General features: G+C 34.3%; 1 protein-coding gene across 4 annotated transcripts in view; it reads right to left on the bottom strand.

Annotated features, from left to right (window-relative positions):
* LOC145248886 (copper-transporting ATPase 1-like) overlaps nucleotides 1-20838 on the bottom strand; it is a 379604-nt gene that overhangs the window by 77260 nt on the left and 281506 nt on the right. For all 4 annotated transcript variants that reach the window (XM_080110651.1, XM_080110653.1, XM_080110652.1 and 1 more), the window contains 4 exons: nucleotides 16058-16295; nucleotides 8658-8891; nucleotides 7929-8066; nucleotides 2980-3088 (listed from right to left, as the gene is read on the bottom strand). In XM_080110651.1, coding sequence (XP_079966777.1) covers nucleotides 2980-3088; nucleotides 7929-8066; nucleotides 8658-8891; nucleotides 16058-16295 — 719 coding nt within the window. The remainder of the gene's footprint in view (nucleotides 1-2979; nucleotides 3089-7928; nucleotides 8067-8657; nucleotides 8892-16057; nucleotides 16296-20838) is intronic.

The following is a 20838-nucleotide window of genomic DNA, read 5'->3' as shown; positions in this document are numbered from 1 at the left end:
CAAACTTTAGTTCTTGTACAAAATTCACCCTACATTAAAAAACAAAAATAAAAAATTCTGTATGATATACTTAGCCATGTTGAATCAAAATTATCATATTCTAAAAATTTATCAAGTAATTTTATTTTTAAATAAGAAAATCAGATTTTATGGGTAACTCAACAGCAACCATCTTGTTTAAAACTCTTTTTAAAAAAAAAAAAAAAAGGAGATAATTCAATATAATTTTAATTTGAGATTTATGTTGTAATGCCTATAAATTCCAATTATTTGTTTAAAGATGATTTTCTTTATAAAAATAAAACCACTATATTATATGATTTTTGGAATATGATATTTTCGTTTCATTACGAGTATGTACATTAGATTTTTTGTTTTTTTTAATACAGAGAAAATTCTGGACAAGGATCCAAATTGTTATTAAAACAGATGCCATCTTGGTTATCATCAACAAATGTAGATATTAATAGTAGATGCTAATAATATATCCTTTCGTCTTAACAGTTTGATATCTTTTTGTATAGAAAAAAGGTTAAAATAAATAGGAAATCTCTGGATTCTCTGAAATTTCACTGTAATGCTCAGACATCTCATTTCTTTTATAAATCTATAATATAAATCTGAATGTGTGTGTGTGTGTCTGGTCACGAATAGGCTCCTATATGGTTGACTATTTTAAAAAACTGATTACATATAATGATAGAAGATGTATCGAGACACAGGAATGGGTATGTTTGATCTGGCAGAATGGTGGTTCATTAAAATTGTGGGGTTTGCATTCGTGCCTGCTCCACAAAGTATGGAAATAAAAAATTTTAAAATTTAAAAAAAAAACATTTACAAGTGTTTTTGATATAGATGTACATAAGAATGCTTTGATAAGTATGTTTTAACTTAAATAGGGATGGTATAATAAAATTGTGGAGTCTGCGTTCGCGTCTGGCCTCCATAGAATGGAAATAGGCACAAACTTTAATAAAGACTTTTCATATCTATCTACGTAAGTATACTTTATAATTATGTTTCAGTTTGAAGAAATATGGTATAATAAAATTATGGGGTGTTCGTTCGCGCCTGACCTCCATAGAATGGAAATATTTCACAAAGTTTAACAAGGTTTTTTAATATAGATCCACAGAATATTGTGATAAGTGCTTCAGTGTGAACAGGTATGGTATAATAAATTATAGGGTTTATCTATTTTATTTTTACTTTCATCATATTTTGCTTTGGTTTTGATACCCCCAAATTCGAAACTATCTCTTTACAACCCTTCCTTTTCATAACCTATCATACTTTCATAAATCAGAGTCCATTTTCTGTAGGCTGTTTTTGAACCCAGTCAACGACGGGTACTTTTGCTAGTATATATATTTATATTTCCTTTTATATTACACAGTCTTCCAACTTTACAACATGGTTGACTGTAGAAAAATAAGTAAGCTAGTTGCCATGATGCCTACAGGCTCCGATTAACATTACTGATGTGTCAACTAATGCATATTGAGGGTTACTGTGTGTGCATGTTTGGCTGGATAATAAAATGACGCAATACCCATGCAAAAATGACAAATAATTGTTTGGTTAAAGATCTTTCCCGGCAGGAAGGGAGGCGTTGATTTGCTTTGGTATTTCAGTTGATGTGTATGTTGTGGAGTTACATAATAAACTTGAATACACTGTGCAGCGTTATAATCTTTTAGTAAAAAAATATTTACCATTTTCCCAAACTTTGTCCACGAAAAAGCATATATATATATATTTTTTTTTAATGTAACAAGTCAACAACCGGCACATATTTATTTAAAATTTAACAAAACAAATGAAAACATTTACAAAGTTTGTTATTAATGTTGCGAAATTCGGCTAATGGTTGATGTGTCCATTTCGGTTTCCATTTTGCATCACTCGCCTAGAAGGTGATACACGTGCATTTTCCACACGCTTTTATGGCTATTGTGCAACTTTCATTTTTCATTGTTTCCCATTTTGTTTTTTTTATCGACATCTTAAAATAGAAAAAAAAATATTCGAACATGCATTTTCCATTAACTTTTTCGTTGAGATTAAATTTTAATAAAGGATGTATTGGTTTGCTAATTTTATTTTTCTTTCAGTTCCCAATTCCTAATTGTAAGATAAACACTCCAACTTACTTGCTTTTTTTTATACAGCGATGATAAATTAAAAAAAAAATTTTTTTTTTAAATGTACGAATCTTTATATTTATATAATTTCATTTCCTATTCTTTTTATGTATTCCTTTAAGATTAAGTTTCAAAGTGATGGTGATCAAAACATTCAATTTGGTTCACTTAATAATTTGGTGGCTGATAAAAGAATGGCCTTCAAATATGGAGATCATCCCAATAAGCAGTCCCAGATTAATTGGCAGTCTACTTAGAAAGTGTATGTGCTTTTATCAGATATATCTCCATGAAATGCATATAGATTCTTTAATTGTTTTGGGGAGCATGATGCAAGGTATGGGGAATTTTCTTAATCCTTCCTAAAAGTTTGCTGGGTGGGGGTGAGGTGGGGTATATTTTCATGTTTGTTTAAAATTGATTCTATATTTTTGAGAAATGTAGTAGTATAGTTTTAATTAGAGGAAGAGAGAAGTAGAGAGAGCGAGAGAAGTAGAGAGAGAGAGAGAGAAGTAGAGAGAGAGCGAGAGAAGTAGAGAGAGAGCGAGAGAAGTAGAGAGAGAGCGAGAGAAGTAGAGAGAGAGCGAGAGAAGTAGAGAGAGAGCAAGAGAAGTAGAGAGAGAGCAAGAGAAGTAGAGAGAGAGCAAGAGAAGTAAAGAGTAGAGAGAATGAGAGATAGAAGTAGAGAGAATATGAGACAAAAGTAGAGAGAGAGAGAGAAAAAGAAGTGGAGAGAGAAAAAGAGAGAAGTAGAGAGAGAGAGAGAGAGAAGTAGAGAGAGAGAGAGAGAAGGAGAGAGAGAGAGAAGTAGAGAGAGAGAGACCTCATTTACCTGGTTTTTTCGTTACTGGCATCGATTCTCCTGTAATCAAGGATTCATCACAAGAAGACATTCCCTCAATCACCTTTGCATCTACCGGCACCTTTTCTCCAGGCAACACCTATCAGGTAAAAGTAAACCCATTAGAAAACAAAGATCATCTGCGGAAAACACACATTCAATGATCCACTTATAAGTGGCACTTCTTCTTTGTATGTTGGGTGGTGACAATGACACAGACTGACGATGGAGGTGTTCAAGTTTTAATCCAGTTTGCTCCACAAAAATCACTTTCACTTAGAATGTTAGCAACCTTCACATGGTTCCCTCCTGTAAGTACCCAGTGTCTTTCTAGAAAGAATTCTGACTAGAAAAATATCAGGGAAACCAATGCCAATAATAGAATCTTCTAATTCATACGATAATAATGGTAATGTTTGTATGTATGTCCATAATTTGAATTTTTTTCAAGGGAGTTAATTACTTTCAGCATCAAATGGCGCCGATGTTGTGGAGAACAATTTGATTTTAACCAAAAGATCAAGAAGCCTTAAAAATGTTTTTTTTTTGTGACTAGGCATTTTTAAATGAATGAAAAAAATTTCTATAAATACGTATATTAATATGTCAACATAGTTTTTAAAAATAAATTTTACTGTTTATACAAAAACAGATTTAAAAAAACAAAAAAAACATTTAAAACAAATTATTAAGTTAAAAGGTTGAATTTAATAATCCACTTACAATATAAGCAGCTCTTTATCTATTTGTATGTCAGGAGGTGACAGTGGTCAGTGATACGGACTGACAACCTGGGTGTTCCAAATTCCACTCCTATAAGTACTCAGTGTCTTTCTAAAAAGAATTCTGACTAGAAAAAATATCAGGGAAACCAATGCCAACAGGAGAATTTTTTTAATTCACACAATATAATGTTTGTATGCCCGTCTGTATTTGGATGTTTTTCAAGAGAGTAAATTTTTAGCATCAAATGATGCTGATGTATTGGATAACATATGCTACAATTTAATTTTAACCAAGAAGCCATAAAATAAACATTTTTTGTGACTAGACATTTTTAAATGAATTTTTTAAAAATCTATAAATATAGATAGTGCATCAATCTACAGTTTTTAAAATAAATTTTACTTTTAATTTATTTATACCAACAATATTGTGGGGTCTACGCTCATGCTTGACATTTATTAAAAGTAAACAAGTTTTACTTTTTAATTTATTCATACCAATAATATTTAAATAATAAACTGTCTAGAATGGGAGGGTTAAGTTTCCTTTATATAAACGACAGTTGTCAATGTTTATGTTTCCAACTCAGAAATTGCCAATGATATAGCAACAAACCATATACAAGGTGCCTTTAATAAGTTTCCAGACTTCTTTGTACAGGCATTTAAAAATTGTTGTAGACTCTTGAAAATTCAGTATGTTATTGCTATACATCTTATGAGATGACTGACCAATTTTTATGATTTCAGATTCGAATGAACAGCTATAGCAGGAATTGGAATATACCCTACTTAAGCCTGATTGACAAAGCTGGGGAATTTCAAAAATGTAATCGGGACATGAGGACACTTTAGAAAAACTATATGCAGTAAAATTCTGTTTTAAACTTGGAAAAAATGACACAGAAATGTATAATATTTCAGACTGCTTTTAGACCATCTTGCATGAATAAAGCATGAAGTTTTTGAGTGGCATAAGAGATTCAAGGAAGGCAGGGAGTCTATGAGGAATGACGAGGAGTGGGAGGAGTAAGGAAGTCAGAGCACCAAAGTTGATTGACAAAATAAAGTGGATAAGGACAGTCATGTGTCTACAGAGACAACAAATGCACAGTTTGAGGTCAGTGTGGAAACTGTACACAATTATTCGTGAGGAACCGAAGATGCAGAAGATTTGCATGAATTTTGTCCCAAGGGTGCAGTCAACAACTCCATCCTTATCACAGACTATTTGACCAAGATGAGCATCAAGACAGTTCCTCATTTTCCCTATAGTTCAGACCTTGCTTCCTGTGACTTTTGGTTATTCTCCAAGCTCAAGGAAAACCTTGGAGGCTATCATCATGAGACAATTGAGGGGATGAAAGAGGTTGTGACAAGGGTCATTGACATGCTCATATAAGAGGACTTTCATGCAGCCTTCCAGAAGTTTTTGAAACAGTACAAGTGCATTGTGGTCAGAGGAGATTACTTTGGAGAGAACTAGAGTTTTATGTGTGCATTGCCAATAAAAGTCCCATACGAAAAAAATCTGGAAACTTGTTCTACTTCAGTATAACCTCCATCAAGTTTTGGCAAGACAATTTGTTGTTAATATTTATTTACTATGGAGTCACCAAAGACGGACAGTCATCATAGAGTCAGAAAAAAAAATGTTTGAAAGGTAATTTTCCTTGAGATTGGAAATGTTTTAATTGAGGAGTTATGTATCTGTTAATGTGAAAGGTCGGATTAAAGATAAAAGTTTACTAGTCATACATTATTGGATTCAAAGAAAGAAATTCCTCAAATTGCGTCATCTTTTTTGTTCTCCTCTTTCAGACATTGATATTCATTGATAGTTTCCAAAACTATTATTAGCTCCTTCATCCAAAACTATTATTAGCTCCTTCATCCAAAACTATTATTAGCTCCTTCATCACAACCTCCTGCACTATCGATATTTTGTCCAAGGTGAGCATTACACAAAACAATATGGTCATTCAAAAATAAAATAATGATAGATAATTTAAATAATAATGAAATATAAACTTAAATTTTAAGTGATTTTTTTTCTATTTATTTAAACATGAGCATTCTATACTAGAGTTCTGAGGAGAGAGGGAGGTCTTTTATAAGATTAAGTAGATGGTACTAACATTAGTCAGTCAGTCAAAGTAAGCAGACGAAGAAACTAATCATAGAATGAGGAATGGGTAGTAAAGGAATTTGTTGCCAATGCAAGTTTCCATCTTCAGGCAACTTGAGGATAACCAACTTTTTTTTCTCCACTTATGACAAATATTGTTATATTATGAAATGCGAAGGAATGGTCTGTTCTTATCTACTTATCTAGCAGGGAGTGTTCTCTAACTTCTTTTATTTAACTGTCCTGTTTACAGACCGTATTTATCAAGCCATGACCGCCTACAAATGTCTCTTAGTATATGGAGGTGTGTGCCAACATAATAATACACGTGTGTGACGAATACATGCCATAACGACAAACATGGCTCTGCTCTGCTACCTTTGCTGTGGAGGACTCTTCATCGATCATCTTGGAAGCTGATTCTGCCAACCAAAGACAAACGCATGCCAATCGGACACAAGACGATGATTGTTGTTTTATATTTTATTTCACTCCACAGGTATTCTCTTAGCAGACTGGAATGGACCAGCAATCCTGGTATGCAGATAAACTGACGCCCCTTTTTGAGGAGCCCTGATCCTCACATCTTGTCACTTGCATGTCTAGAAACCAACTCACTAAAATTAACTTAATTTTCCCAAACCGGAACTTTTGCCACGTCAGATCTGGCCCCCATCTACCTAATTTCCGGTGCAAGTTCAGGTCGGTCATAGAGTTTGATCTATGTCAAATCATGACACCTGAACCTTCCCTGCACCTGCAAAGTTTGCTAACTTTACTGTTTTCACGATTTTTGTTCTTCAGCTAGACAGATAAATGGATATATATATATATATATATATATATATATATATATATATATAGATAGATAGATAAACCCGATTCTGAATAATTATTTTCCAACCGGCATTGCCTGGCAGCTACATAACAATATCGACTCATTTTTGCTATTAAGATGTAACTGCCTTGAGGAGATATGCAGTGATATACATCTTAGTGATTCGACAATATGGAGCACAAATGAAAACCACATTCCAAATACTTACGTATCATGCAAAAATAAGTATCCTCACCAAAAATAATGAAAAAATAGAGAAAAATTGGAATTAACAACAAAAGTCAGTTTTTGTATTTTGTCGATCCACCATTCATTATTACTTGGTTAAACGACAGACTGACTTATCTCCTCCTGTTTTAATAGGATTTCAGCTCTTATCAATGGCGGATAGGCGAAATACAATTAAATTTTTTTTTTTGTTTTTTTAAATTAAAATTTTGCTTAATAATTTTTCTTAATTTTTTGTGTAGATAATTTTTTTTGCCTGATGCAAAAATATATCAAAGAGTTTTCCTGTTAATTTATTTGGAACTGTGATTTCCAGTTATACCTCTATCTGTATAAGCACTGGAATATTTTATGTAAATGAAAAGTTCTTCTTTGCTATAATAGCAAAATTCAAAAATTGAAATATTGAATTTTAAAAAAAAACAAAAAAAAAACAATATCTACTTAATTGTCATGTTGCAGAAATGAAAATATACAAAAATTACGAAAAGCAGTAAGTTAAAGAATTAATTATTAAAGAAAATCATTTTCGATGATATTTGCAAGTTTTGTTTTCATAAACTAAATAGCACGCATAGTAGCAGGGAAGGTAATTAATTTCTTAAAGTTTCTAAAACTTAAGCCAATTCGGGAGAGAGGAGTTATTTCCCTTGTGTTTACGTCACACTTTACCTGCAAACATGAAATCATTTTTTCACTGAATTATGGAAATACTTGTATTATGTAATATTCTAGTAATATTTAACTGATTGTAACATTAAAATTAGGTAGCTAACATTGCTTTTGGTTGAAATTGACATAATAATAATGAGTTACTGTCTTTTAATGAAAACTTTATATTTTAAATGTCAGATTTTGCTATTATAATGAAGAGATTTTTCCTTTTCATAACTATAAAGAGAAAAAAAAATATTGAGAAATCTAGCATAGATGGGTAGTTCAGCTAGTACTATCATAAAAAAGGACTCGGAAAGAGAAGAGAGGAAGAAGAGGAAGTAATAGAAATAAAGAAAATTGTTACCTTAAGAATGTCTCCTCTTTGCACCAAATCAACGTTTAACGTCTCTTCACTGATGATTTGGCCATCTTTCATGCACACTAAAATTGCTTCTGATGCTTGTAGTGATAAAAGTTTGGCGATTGCTTCGGATGTTTTGCCCTGGCAGATGGGAGAAAAAGTAACAAGAGTAGAAATGATTAACAAAACATTGTATTCGTACTTTATTCGTTAATAACAGTTAATATTTTTTTATTACGAGTTGATTCTGTGTCAACATAAAACTGTGTTTTGTTTTTTTTTTGTGGCTGTTACTAAATGCTGTGTTTTTGTTGTTGTCACTAAATGTTGTGTTTTTTTTTTTTTGTTGTTGTTGTCACTAATTATGCTTTAAAAATATTTTGAGCTCATTGAATTAAACCAAACAAATTCTTGGACCAATTCCATGGATTTATTGAAACATGAATAGATTTTTTAACCAATTTTTTTTTTTTAATTATCTGAATGGATTTCTGGGTTATAGTCAGCTAATGTACTTCCTAACTTCCGGTATGCCTGTTACCGAAAGCGGTGAAAAGGCAAATCAGTTCCTACACTTTTATTGTTCTTCAATATTTCTAATGTGAAGCGATTTTATTGAAATAAAATAGAAGAACAGGACATTACTGAGAAATATAAAATAAAAAATTAACAAAATTATAATCAATGATAGTGTTCTCATGAGAATCATGTTTTTTTTTTTTTTTTACTCACCTTGGCAATGTGTTCCAACCAACGTCCGAGGGATACAAATAAAACTAACATTGGTGTTGTTTCAAAGAACGTGACTGGACTGAATGGTTCCTTGAGGATCATGGCTGCTATGACGACAATGGTGGAATAGAGGAAAGATATGCTGATGGCTAAACAAACTAACACATCCATATTTGCAGCACCGTGCTTGATAGCTTTAAATGCTTGCACATAAAAATAACGAGCTCCCATGAACTGAAAGGGAAATGAAGATACTAATTAAAAATAATTATGAGATGTGAGTTTAAAAGTGATGGAACTCGTCTTGGAGTTTATTTTCTATTCAAAACAATAAATGACACGATTTCCCCTTTCAAAATAATTCTCCTCAACATGACACTATAGGATGTAGGGTAAATTGATGAGGATACAGAAATTCAATTCAAATTGAACATAAATTTTAGATCATTTTCACTTTAATTAAATTAAGAAAGTTGAAGATTGACTGATTGACTATCCAGTTGTAAACGGATTTCCATAGCTTGCACAGTTCTGCCTTTTGGCAGCTGCTCGGAAGTCTGTTGACTATTTAATTTGATCCATGATATCCCCCCTCATGAAGTTACCAAGTTTTCAAGTCCTCCTTGATAGTTGCAGCTCAGGTCTTGTGTGGACAGCTACTAATGCTAGACAAACCATCAACTTCCATGATGCAGGTCCTTTTTATTCATCCATCATTGCACTTGACATGATCAAACCAACGAAAACACTTGTCACATAGTTTTACATCCAAAGGTGGGATTTGGTGTTTTTCCCAGAGAACAGAGTTGCTGACATGCTCTGTCATCTTTGTATAGCATATCCAGTGAACCATGGGTTGCTCTCTACACAGAAGTCGTTGTCTGTCCTGGACTTTGAGAGACCAGCACTCGGCACGCAATATTGCATTGCGGACACAGCTACGAAATACTTATCGAATTCTTTTAGTAGAAATAAAGGTACTTGTACAGTTTAATCAAGACATTAAAAAAAATGAAAATATTGAAAAAAAGTTTATATTGTACGTATCCATTATGGAATGAAGTTCTCAAAAAAAAAAATTTCACTTAATTTCATCAAGTAGTTTTTTGTTTACAGCGAAAAAACAATTTATGATACCGAGCAAAAGGTTTGATTTTTAGGAAGAAAAGCTAATATTAAAGATGGGGAGGGAGGTTCGGTACTTTGAACTGAGTTATCTCCCCATGGCGTGTTCAAAAAATTAAAAGATGGCTGCCTTCAACGCGGTCATAAAAACGTGTTTTTCCACTGTAAAGAAAAAAAAAAAACTACTCGATCAAATTAAGTGAATTTTTTTTCAGAGATCTTCAGTCCAAAACAGATACGTACAATATAATCTTTTTTCGATATTTTCATTTTTTAATGTCTTGTACAAGTGCTAGAATAAATATTGTGAGATACTTTTTCTTTTCTTTTTTTTTTTTTTTACAAATGAGTCACCATGTATCAAGGCCCAGAGGCCACTCGAGGATAAAGGTTAATGAATGTACAGTGGTCAAGGGGAACATGCTGTAATCATCATTAATAGTGTAAATTTAGTAAATTGGATTACTTAAGGGGATGGCTCATCAAGAATTTGTTCACTTTGAACTTGAAGACCTAAATAAATCAAGAGAAAGCAATTTATTTGTAGACGTGCTTGTGGACATGATAAACTTTAAAGGTGAACATCAGCGAAACTATAATGAAATGACACGATTGGTCAAAATGGGATTTACTTAAGTGCAAGATTTAGGATTCTTACAAGAGATTGAAAAAAAAAAGAGGTGTTTTATGGAATATCACACTTTTTTGGATTATTTATTGTCAAATCTAGTAATTTTGGAAAAAAAGTTTAAGCTTCAAGTTCTATTATGTCTTCAAATATTTATTCATGGGTTTGGTTTGGTTTTATGACATAAACTTTTCCAGGTTCAACCATTTTGGCAAAAGTTTTTATGATTCAAGTATTTTATATCTTCGAATATTTTTCATGGTGTTTAGCATGGTTGTTTTGTAGAGAAAATGTATTGTTTTTAACTTTGCAGAACATGATTTGAGTTTTGCAAAGGGAAAGGAAACAAAAAAAAAAAACCCCAGTAACTTCCATGTTTGGTGTATTCAAGTCAGGAAGCAATATCTCTAGATAGCCTGATCTGATAGCTCCAGCCTGGTACTAACTAGACCTGTGGTTAGGAGACAAAAAGACAAAAAGGAAGGGGAAAAATACAAAACAAGAAGAGAGAGGGTCTTGTTTGCAGTGCATTATATGTTGACTACTAGCAAGGCTAGATAAAGAGAAAGATACAGAGGAAGGCAGGAGGGCTCTAATTTACAGCGTGTCATGTATTGGCCACAAGCAGGATTAGATAAAGAGAAATATAGGGGTGTGTGAATAGAGCTTTGTTTGCAGTGCATGTGTTGGTCACTAGGAGGAGATAGACGTGTTCCTTACCGTTTGAGCTATCGCGAGATAGATAAGCAAGATTTCAAATTAAACCACTTCCGGCCACCTTTGAATCTGCGCCTGTGCACTAGTAATATAGATAAGTTGACAACTTTCCAACATATAGTACTGACAAGATCCGTTGTTAGGAGACAAAAAAAAAGAAGAGGAGGACTCTTGTCTTTGGTGCATCATGTGTTGATCACTAGCGAGACTAGATAAAGAGAAATATACCTAGGAATTCAGGGGTGTGTGAATAGAGCTTTTGTTTGCAGTGCACGTGTTGGTCACTAGCAGGAGATAGATATTCCAGTTACAATGTTTATTGTAAAATTATTTCAGCTAATATCATGCTTTTCGTAATGGCCGACAAAACTTTTAATGTCTGCCTAATTCCAGACTTCAACATCACTATGACTAACAAGCCAATTGTGAGGTGTACAGAAAATGTAAAATCCATCTTTAAATTCTTTATCATTTACAAAATCACATGTACTTTGCAACTACAACTGCTATGAAAATGCATTTGTGAATTCACTACACAGACTGTGATTGTTGTAACAATCGAAAGTTATTGTACAGCCCAATCAGTACTGCAACAAATGAATTCTTCTTCCCAAACAAAAACCACAATTTTATCTTAAAAACAATTAGCAGATGTTTATTTTTCCTTGGATGTTACACATAACATTCGTTTTCTCAGGTTGAATAGAACACTTAAAAATTAGTCTTATTTTACTTATTTATTTTTTTTTAAAGTTGTACGCCATGTGAGTTTCAGAATAGAATAGAAATGTTCCAAGCAAAATGGTAGTATCAATCTTGAGAAGTTTTGAATTGTAAAAGCTTGCAGACGAAGACGAATAATAGAGTTTCTGGTAAGTAGCCAATTCGAAGAAGTCTTGAGACTAAATAAAGAGAAATATACTTAGGAATGCAGAGGTGTGTGAATAGGGCTTTTGTTTGCAGTGTTTGCGTTGATCACTAGCAGGAGATAGATATTCCAGTTACAATGTTTCTTGACAAGTTATATCAGCTAATATCATGATTTTTATAATTGCCAGCAAAACTTTGGATCTCTGCCTAACATCAGAGTTCAGCAGCACTAATACTAACAAGCCAACTGTGGAGTGAACAGAAAATGTAAAATCCATCTTTAAATTCTTCATTGTTTACAAAATTGCATGTACTCTGCCGCTACAACTGCTCTGAAAATGCCTTTGTGCATTCACTACAAAGGTCGTGATCGTTGCGACAGTCGAAAGTTAGTGTTCAGTCAAGTCAGGTTAGGTTGTTTTCTAAAGAAAATTTACGGTTTTTGTTTTTGGCGAAACACGATTTGAGTTTACCAAAGGAAAACGAAAAATACAGTGTTTGGTGCATTCAAGTCAGGATTGGTTGGTTGGTTGGTTGTTTTTGTTTTACGGCATATCAACCCTTTTCAGGTTATTTAATGCCGAATTCAGTGATTTTGAAGAAAAGTTTTTTAATAGAATATATTTGTTTTTTGTTTTTTTTCAAGTCGGTTTCTATTTAACCCATAGTTGGGACCCTAACAGGTACTACCACTCCAGGTCAGAGTGGACCTGGGAGCAATGGCAATTAAAGGGTGGCTCCACACTCCCCAAAACCCGCAAGCTGGGGCCTCACCATCAGATATAGTTTAAGGTCATATCCAGGACCTCAAGTCAGGAAAGCAATATCTTCAGACAGCCTGATCTGATAGTATCAGTCCCTGGAACTGGTACTGACTAGATCCGTGGTTAGGAGGCAGAAAAACATAAAGGAAAGAAAAATGCAAACGAAGAGGAGGACTCTTGTCTGTGGTGCATAATGTGTTGACCACTAGTGAGACTAGATAAAGAGAAATATACCTAGGAATTCAGGGGTGTGTGAATAGAGATTTTGTTTGCAGCGCATGTGTTGGTCACTAGCAGGAGATAAATTTACAATGTTTCTTGGCAAGTTATATCAGCTAATATCATACTTTTTATAATTGCCGGCAAAACTTTTGATCTGGACCTAACTTCAGAGTTCAGCAACACCAATACTAACAAGCCAATTGTGGAGTGAACAGAAAATGTAAAATCCATCTTTAAATGCTTCATCGTTTACAAAAATCACATGTATTCTGCCACTACCACTGATATTAACATGCATTTGTGCATTCACTACACAGGCTGTGATTGTTCCACTTGTTGTGTCAGTACAAAGTTGTTCGATTCAATCAGTACTGCAACAGAGAAATTATGTCATTTTAAGCAAAAAAAATATTATGTACTTGTCATGTAGAAAATAGTAAGTTTTTTTGTTTTTTTTTTGTTTTGTTATTTGGATCCATCAGACTGCTGTTCTCACCTTGAGTATGAATTTTCACTTGGAAAAAATCAACTGTAAAAAGTGATATTCTCCTGAAGGTTGAAAGTTCAATCCTCAGCATGGGCAACCAAAAAATACAATTGCGAATTATTTAGGACCTCTATCCAGTCATGGCTGATGGAACAAGAGCATGCTACCCCTGTGAAGTAAATAAAGGGTCCCGCTCAAAATTCTGTCCAAATTCCCGAGTTCGACCAGATATACTTGATGAAGGTCGGCGGTTGCAACAACTAAAACGTTGTGAAAAATCACACTCAAATGAGAACAGTAGCCCGATGAATCCAAATAACACAAATAACCAATCCTCATCTCAAAAATTCAGAAACGCCATTTTTTTTTTTAACATAGGAGTCACCACTTATCAAAGTCCAGAGACCACTCGAGGATAAGGGTTAAAGAGTGTACAATAGTCAATACATCCAAAACTTATGAAAATTCATTGAGTAGAGAGTTATTTATAGTAAAAGTAATTTTTTAAGAAAAATTAAGCAAAATTGCATTTTTCTTAGATATTATAAAGTAGACAATGTCCACACATGGGAGACATAACTTGACAGCCCCTCTATGTCTCACAATCTGATTGTTGGTAACCTGATAGAAGGAGCCTACCTTCTTTGCAAACTTGGCAGCATCTTGGTTGATGATATTTTGTGTAACTTGTGTAATCTCTCTCGGGGGAGGTTGGAGCTGTCAACAGTCCCAAACTGGACACTGTCCTCAACTGCCGCACCAAAGACTGTCCCCAACCATCATAAACTGTCGCGAAACTCATTGCCACTCTTAAAAATGACCGTAAACTAACAGTAACTAAATTGATCTTTACACCTTGACCAACAATCCCACCTTTGCTCCCTATTGCGTTACTTAGTGAACATCTTCCTATCAATTGTCTTTCCACCAACCCTATTTCCTATAACTTTGTTCTCTGATAAACTTATTTCCTCTTATTTTGTGTTATGCTTTTTCCTCTTTCCTTTTCTCTTCCTCACACTTTAAGATTGGTTAATTGTTTCAACAGTTTTTGGATATTTAATGCCAAATACTCTTTTTTTTAACTAAATCAAGTTCTCTGAGTTAGGCATTTTGACTCATTTATTAAATTAAGTTAGCTTCTTTTTTTTTTTTCTTATCTCTCTATATAAATAAAATGAACTCATTTTTTCCCGTTGGATTTTGACCTTAATAGGATTAAAAATCATGATATTTCATGCAAATATAATATGCACAAACGACAGAACAATATCTGAGGTGTGTTATAGGCTTATTATTTCTCAAATTCCTCGATAATCTTAGATTTCTATACTTTTTCTGCTGAGAAGTCACGGCCAAAATCGGTTAAGATCAATGGAAGTGGTAAAATATTTTCTCTCTAATAAATTCCTCCTCCCCCTGCCACCACTTAACACCGTTTGGGGATCGTTCACAAGGAACAGTTGAGAAGAGAACACCGGTTTGGCTTCGTAGTTCTTTCATGTGAAGTTATTTAAAATCACTAAACTAAGCTGCAGTGCTCTGTGGCGTAGTGGTTAGCGTGCTGGACAATTCACATTATATTTTCACGTTCGCGCCGACCTACCGTAGTCGTTTTTCTTTGTTTTTTTTTGTTTTTTTTTTTCCTAAACAACTGGAATGGACTTTTCTTGGTGGCCGAACTGTTAACGTTGCAGATGTTTTTTGTTTTTTTTCACACTTTATTTTCCTACTTTTACTCATGACTCCGGGTTTGATCCTTCCTACTTACCTACCATAACATTTTTTAAAACTCCCCCCCCCCCGTCCCGGAAACAAACACTCAGGCAACGCCGGGTACCCCCGCTAGTTCATTAGATAATGTCAGATTTGTTTTTTTTTTTCTTTGGTTAAGACAAGACCAAGTTAGATTAGAGTCATATTTTCTTGTATAGGTTTACTTTTTTCAAAGTGTGAACATTGTGTAAGGATTTTTTTTTTTTTTTTCAAACAGTTCTGTGTTGTTGACATTGTAAAAATTTTGACAGACATGTGTGAGATTACCACAATCTAGAAGAAAGTGCTTTACCATAAAGCTAACACTTTAGTGGGGAATGCCAATAGTATCAAAACAGAAAACAATCACCCACAAAATTGGTATTTTTCTGATCAGCATTGCCCCGGATGAATAATATCTAAAATTTAAAAAAAAAAAAAAAAAAAAAAAAAAATTCATTCTTTGACCATAAACAGGCACATATTTTGTCAACTAAATTATGTACTAACTAAAGGAAGTAACTGATTTGTTTTCAAGGAGTTATTTCTCCCATGTCGACTCATTTTTTGAGGAATTTATAAACGTGTGTGTGTGTGTGTGTGTGTGCGTGTGTCCAGAGAGAGACAGTAATGAGATGAGCATAGAAGAAATATGGCAATAAGAAATGGTGAAAGGAAAGCACTGAAGAGAAGAGAAGCGAAATGGAAGTTTTAATACAAATATGTTACACTTATCCCTCCCGGGCAACACCGGGTAGCCCTGCTAATATGCATCAGGTTATTGATTAAAATAAGAAATGCTCAACAACGGATGAAAGAGAAATCGTTTTACCTGAACAGCTGCAGCCAGCAAAAACATAAGTAAATTCTCCAACGATAAACCATGTGTGATCATAATATTGCCCTTTTTTGTGGAAAACTTTCGTGGCGTTTCTGCTGTGACATTTGTGGTTGAATTGGATGGGAAGTCGTTATGGCCACCATGCTCAGGCATGGTTGCCATAAAATATATTGTGATTAACATGGCAGGAAGACCGAACAATAATGACCAAAAGAAAGAATTGCGCCATCTGGAAAAGGGAAACAAAAAGAAATTTGAATTCTTTAAAAATTTTTTTTTTTTTTTTGAAAACATAGATAAGAGAAAAATATGTGACCTGTTGGGTCAGCTATTCAGATCTGGCTAAATAGTTTGAACCAGAAAAAAAAGTAAGTTTGCAAAGCCAGTTTCATATGAAGAAGAAGTCAAAATCAAAAATTATTTTATTTCTGCTCATTATATCCCTCACTCTTTTCTCTCTTTTCAGTTATGGGTTAAATAATATTACTATTTGTGGTGATATTCCCTTGTGTTTATAATGAACTATTTCAATCTTTTTTATTATTTTCTTTATTACTTTTGTCTGTTAATAAACAGAGAGAGAGAGAGAGAGAGAGAGAGAGAGAGAGAAACGAGTGATTGATACCTGATATAATGAGAGAGGGGGAGGCTGTTAAAAAGCAGAGTGAGAGGATAAACAGAAACTTGACAAAAGATGGATCACTTTCAAATTGCTGTTTTTCTTTCTGAGGGTTTTCCAACACTTTGGTGTATGGGGCTACTATCAGGAGCAACAACTATTGAGGTACTATGTTGGGATTTGAGCAGCAAGATGTCAGTTCATGTTACATTTGAACTTCTGCATGTCAATACAGTTGGGGAAGCAGGGACCCGGAATGGAATTCCAGAGTCTAGCGGTTCTGGGGAAGAAACTACTTGAGTAGAAAGATCTTTTATATCTAGGGATCTCTACTGTGTAGGGGTGGGATTTAGCTGCCTGTCGGGTTTGTCGAGGGTGTCTACGTTGTGGGGGCACAAGTGTCTGCAATTCGCCAGAGCATTCGCCATTAAAATACTTGTAGAACAGGGAGAGGGATGCAACATTTCGTCAATGGGACAGAGGCTGAAGCTTAGATGCCAGTTCAGGGCCTATCAGATTGGTGACTCTCTTTTGAACCTTTTCCAGGAGCAAGAGACTAGTAGCAGATGCACCAGCCCAAATGTGACAGCAATACTCTATACATGGGCGAATGGAGGCCTTATAGAGGTACAGGATACTTTTAGGTGTTAGTAGTTTTCTAGCACAGAAGAGAGAGCCTACCGTCTTCACAGTGGCCCTGGCAATGCCTTCAATGTAATTGTTCCAACTCATGTTTCCTGTGAATGTTAGGCCAAGCAGTTTGAAGGATGTACTCTCAGATAAAGAGTCACTGTCCATTGCTATTGGTGGCAGAGAAGGTTTCTTGTAATTATTGAAGGAAACCAGTTTAGTCTTGGCAGCATTAATGTGACCATCCATTTTTGTCCCCATTCCACTACAGATTGGAGGTCATCCTCTAGTGTTGTTGCCATTTCTTTAGATATGTGTTCATTTGTTTTCCTGTCGTACCTGTTATAGAGTGTGGTGTCATCAGCATATATACCCATCTCAGAGGCAATTTTGTCGGGGAGGTCATTAATGAATATCAGGAACAATAGAGGTCCAAGGATAGACCCCTGAGGCATTCCCGCATTTATATCATATTGTTTAGATGTACGACCGTCGAGAACAACCTGGATTTTTCTCTTATCTAAGAAGGATTTAATTATGTTAAGTATTCTACCAGTGATACCGTATGATCTGATTTTCCTGAGGAGACCCTCATGCCATACCCGATCAAAAGCCTTAGATATATCTAGAGCTACTGCTCTGCCCTCCCCCGCTTTGTCCAGTGAATGGTATATACGTTCAGAGATTACAGTGAGGATGTCTGCTGTGGAACGGGCTTGTCTAAATCCATATTGTTTGTTAGTCAGAAGTTTAGCATCTGTAAGGTGATGGACTAGAGCATGGTTAATTATGGTCTCAAATATTTTGGCAAAAAGTGAGAGGGGGCTAATGGGGCGATAATTTAATGGGCCAGTTCTTTCGCCAGAATTCTTGAATACTGGTACCACAGAAGCAGTTTTCCAACAGCCCGGAAAGCAAGATTCATTAAGACATTTGTTGTAGAGTTTGGAGAGAACTGGAGCTACTTCGGCTGGGCACTTTTTTAATAGCACAGCTGGGATGAGATCGGGTCCACATGTCAAAGTGTCAAGGTTTTTTATGATAGCATGCACCTGAGCAGGAGTGATTTTTAGATCGTCTAGCGTGCCGTCTGTCTGCAAAAGAAAGTCAGGCAGGGGGTGGTTGGAAGGGTCCAGTGTGGAGTTTGAGGCAAACAGACTGGCAAGCATATTAGCCTTGTCGATTGCTGAGCAAACAACCTTGTGAGTGTTGGTTAGTGGGGGAATTGTTGATTGCTCATTATTTACTACCAATCAAATATTAAAAATAAAAGATAAAATACAAAATTAGTGTCTTTCTGCTGTTTGTATCTCTTTCTCTCTACATCTTAAATGATATTACTACTTGTGGAGATATTTCCTTCTATTTACAATGAACTTATGCAATTTTTTTTTTTTGCTTACTGTCAGCTGTTAAGTGTGTGTGTGTGTGTGTATGTGTGTGTGTGTGTGTGAAACTCTCCTACAGCCCACACCACTGGACCAATCATGATCATACCTGGCATGAAGATGGACCCTCACCTAGGGATGGTGCACACCATCTTTCAAGGTTAAGGTCAAACGCCAAGGTCATAGCCTATGAATATATACTCTTCTACAACTCACATCACTGGACCGATCATAATCAAATCTGACATGATGGTCTTCGACCTAGGAATGGTGCACACTATTTTTCAAGGTCAAAGGTTAAAGTTGCTAGTCGCATATAAAACAAAACTAAGGTAGGAATCCAACAACGTACAGTGAGAAAGAATGGAAGGGATAGAAAATTAACAAGAGTTGTGTCACTTAGTTTATTACAAATTACGGTTAATTAGAACAAGTAAAATAAAAGATTTTTTTTTCAAACATAATTCAATCCTAAAACTTAATATTTTACCATGTATTTTGTGTGAAGAGGATGCCATTTGCATTTTAAACAAATGGAGCATTTTCATTCATTCATAGATAATAAAATTAACATTTAAACTTTGGAAGTGTCTGTTGTTAAAAGAAACTTTGGGTTGGATAAAATATCTAATTGATACAATTTATTTATTTATTGATGGAGGAGGGGGTGTAAGAATTTTATACTTAACTGGCTACTCAGAATGAAATATTGATTTTGTTAAAAGAAACACGTCAATAACAAAGTTTGAAAAATAGATCAGCTTCATTTTTTTATGATTGTGTGTATAGTTTTTTCTTTTTTTTTTTTTTTTTGAAGATAATGTTGGATCGGTGATTTCACAAATTTGGATGGCAAAAATATTAGAAATGTGAAACGTTCATTGATCCTCATTTAATTCCGGATGATGGTCCAGTCTTTTTACTAATATGATATACACACAATCACTCCTAATATGTTACCTAGCATCTTCTCTCCTCTTCTGATGAGAAACATTAAGCTTCAAAATACATAGGTACAAAGAGTTTACTTACACACAACGCTAATTGATGTAATCTCCATATTGAATAAACAATTAAATCTATATGCACTAGTATATATTTTTATATTGTTGTTCTTTTATTCTTTATATATATATACTAGCATTTCAGCCCGGCGTTGCCCGGGTGTTTGGATGTGTATGTTGAGCAAAAAAAAAAAAAAAAAAAAAGTAGTAGTAGGAAGGCAGGCTCGAACCCGTACCGCAAAGGAGGAAAAGAATGGGGTAAAACCTAACGTTTATGCTGTTACGACCACCGCCAAACCGGAAGCGACATTTTTTTAAAATTAAGGCTAGACAATCTAAAGCAGAAGATAACTTTAAAAAATATCGGCGAAAAAAGTGACCCCCCCCGTTAGAAAAGTGCCTAGTTGAAGGGGAAGATATTAATGTTTTTAGCCAATTTTTCGATATTTGTCGTATGAAAGGTCGAACTTAAAAACAATACTGATCTAGGTAAAATCCGTTGTGTTTATTGAAAGTTTAAGGCAGACATGCAAACAGACATACATACATACGTTTATATATTGGTAACTAAAAATTTTCGACCCAAACTGATGAAAAAGCTTGCCCTATCTCTGAATACCCTTTATGTAAAATTTCAAATATTTAGACCAGAAATTGTCTGAGTAATTTGGAAGAGACCGCAGAGGTAAATTTTTTTAAAACTTTGACCCCTATTATGACCCCTTAAAATTTATTGTTTTGGGCTCAAATCAAGTTATTAAGTTAGATCCATGTCCAAGGAACCTATATCTAAAATTTCAAGTGCATAGACCTAAAATTGTCGGAGGAGTTTGGTAGAGTTCTCAAAGGTCAAATCGTTGAACTTTGACCCCTTAATCACCAAATTTCTGGCCAAAAACCGATCACACCGATTTTCCCAAATCTCAGTACCCTGTATATCAAATTTCAAGTCTGTAGACTAAAAATTGACAGAGTTATTGCATAGGGAAATGTACACAGACACGTTCAATTCTTTAGATATATATATTGTATATCCTTATTAAATAAATAATTCACTCTATATTTTCCAATATATAGTGTTTGTGAATTCATTTTCAACTTCTATTGTCTCCTATATAAGCTCCATTGAAA

This window comes from Euprymna scolopes, chromosome 27 (genome assembly GCF_053919585.1).
Source record: "Euprymna scolopes isolate OS-2025 chromosome 27, ASM5391958v1, whole genome shotgun sequence".
Classification (NCBI taxonomy): domain Eukaryota; kingdom Metazoa; phylum Mollusca; class Cephalopoda; order Sepiida; family Sepiolidae; genus Euprymna; species Euprymna scolopes.
Note: the sequence above shows the minus strand (reverse complement) of the source record. Positions and strands in the feature narration are given on the sequence as shown.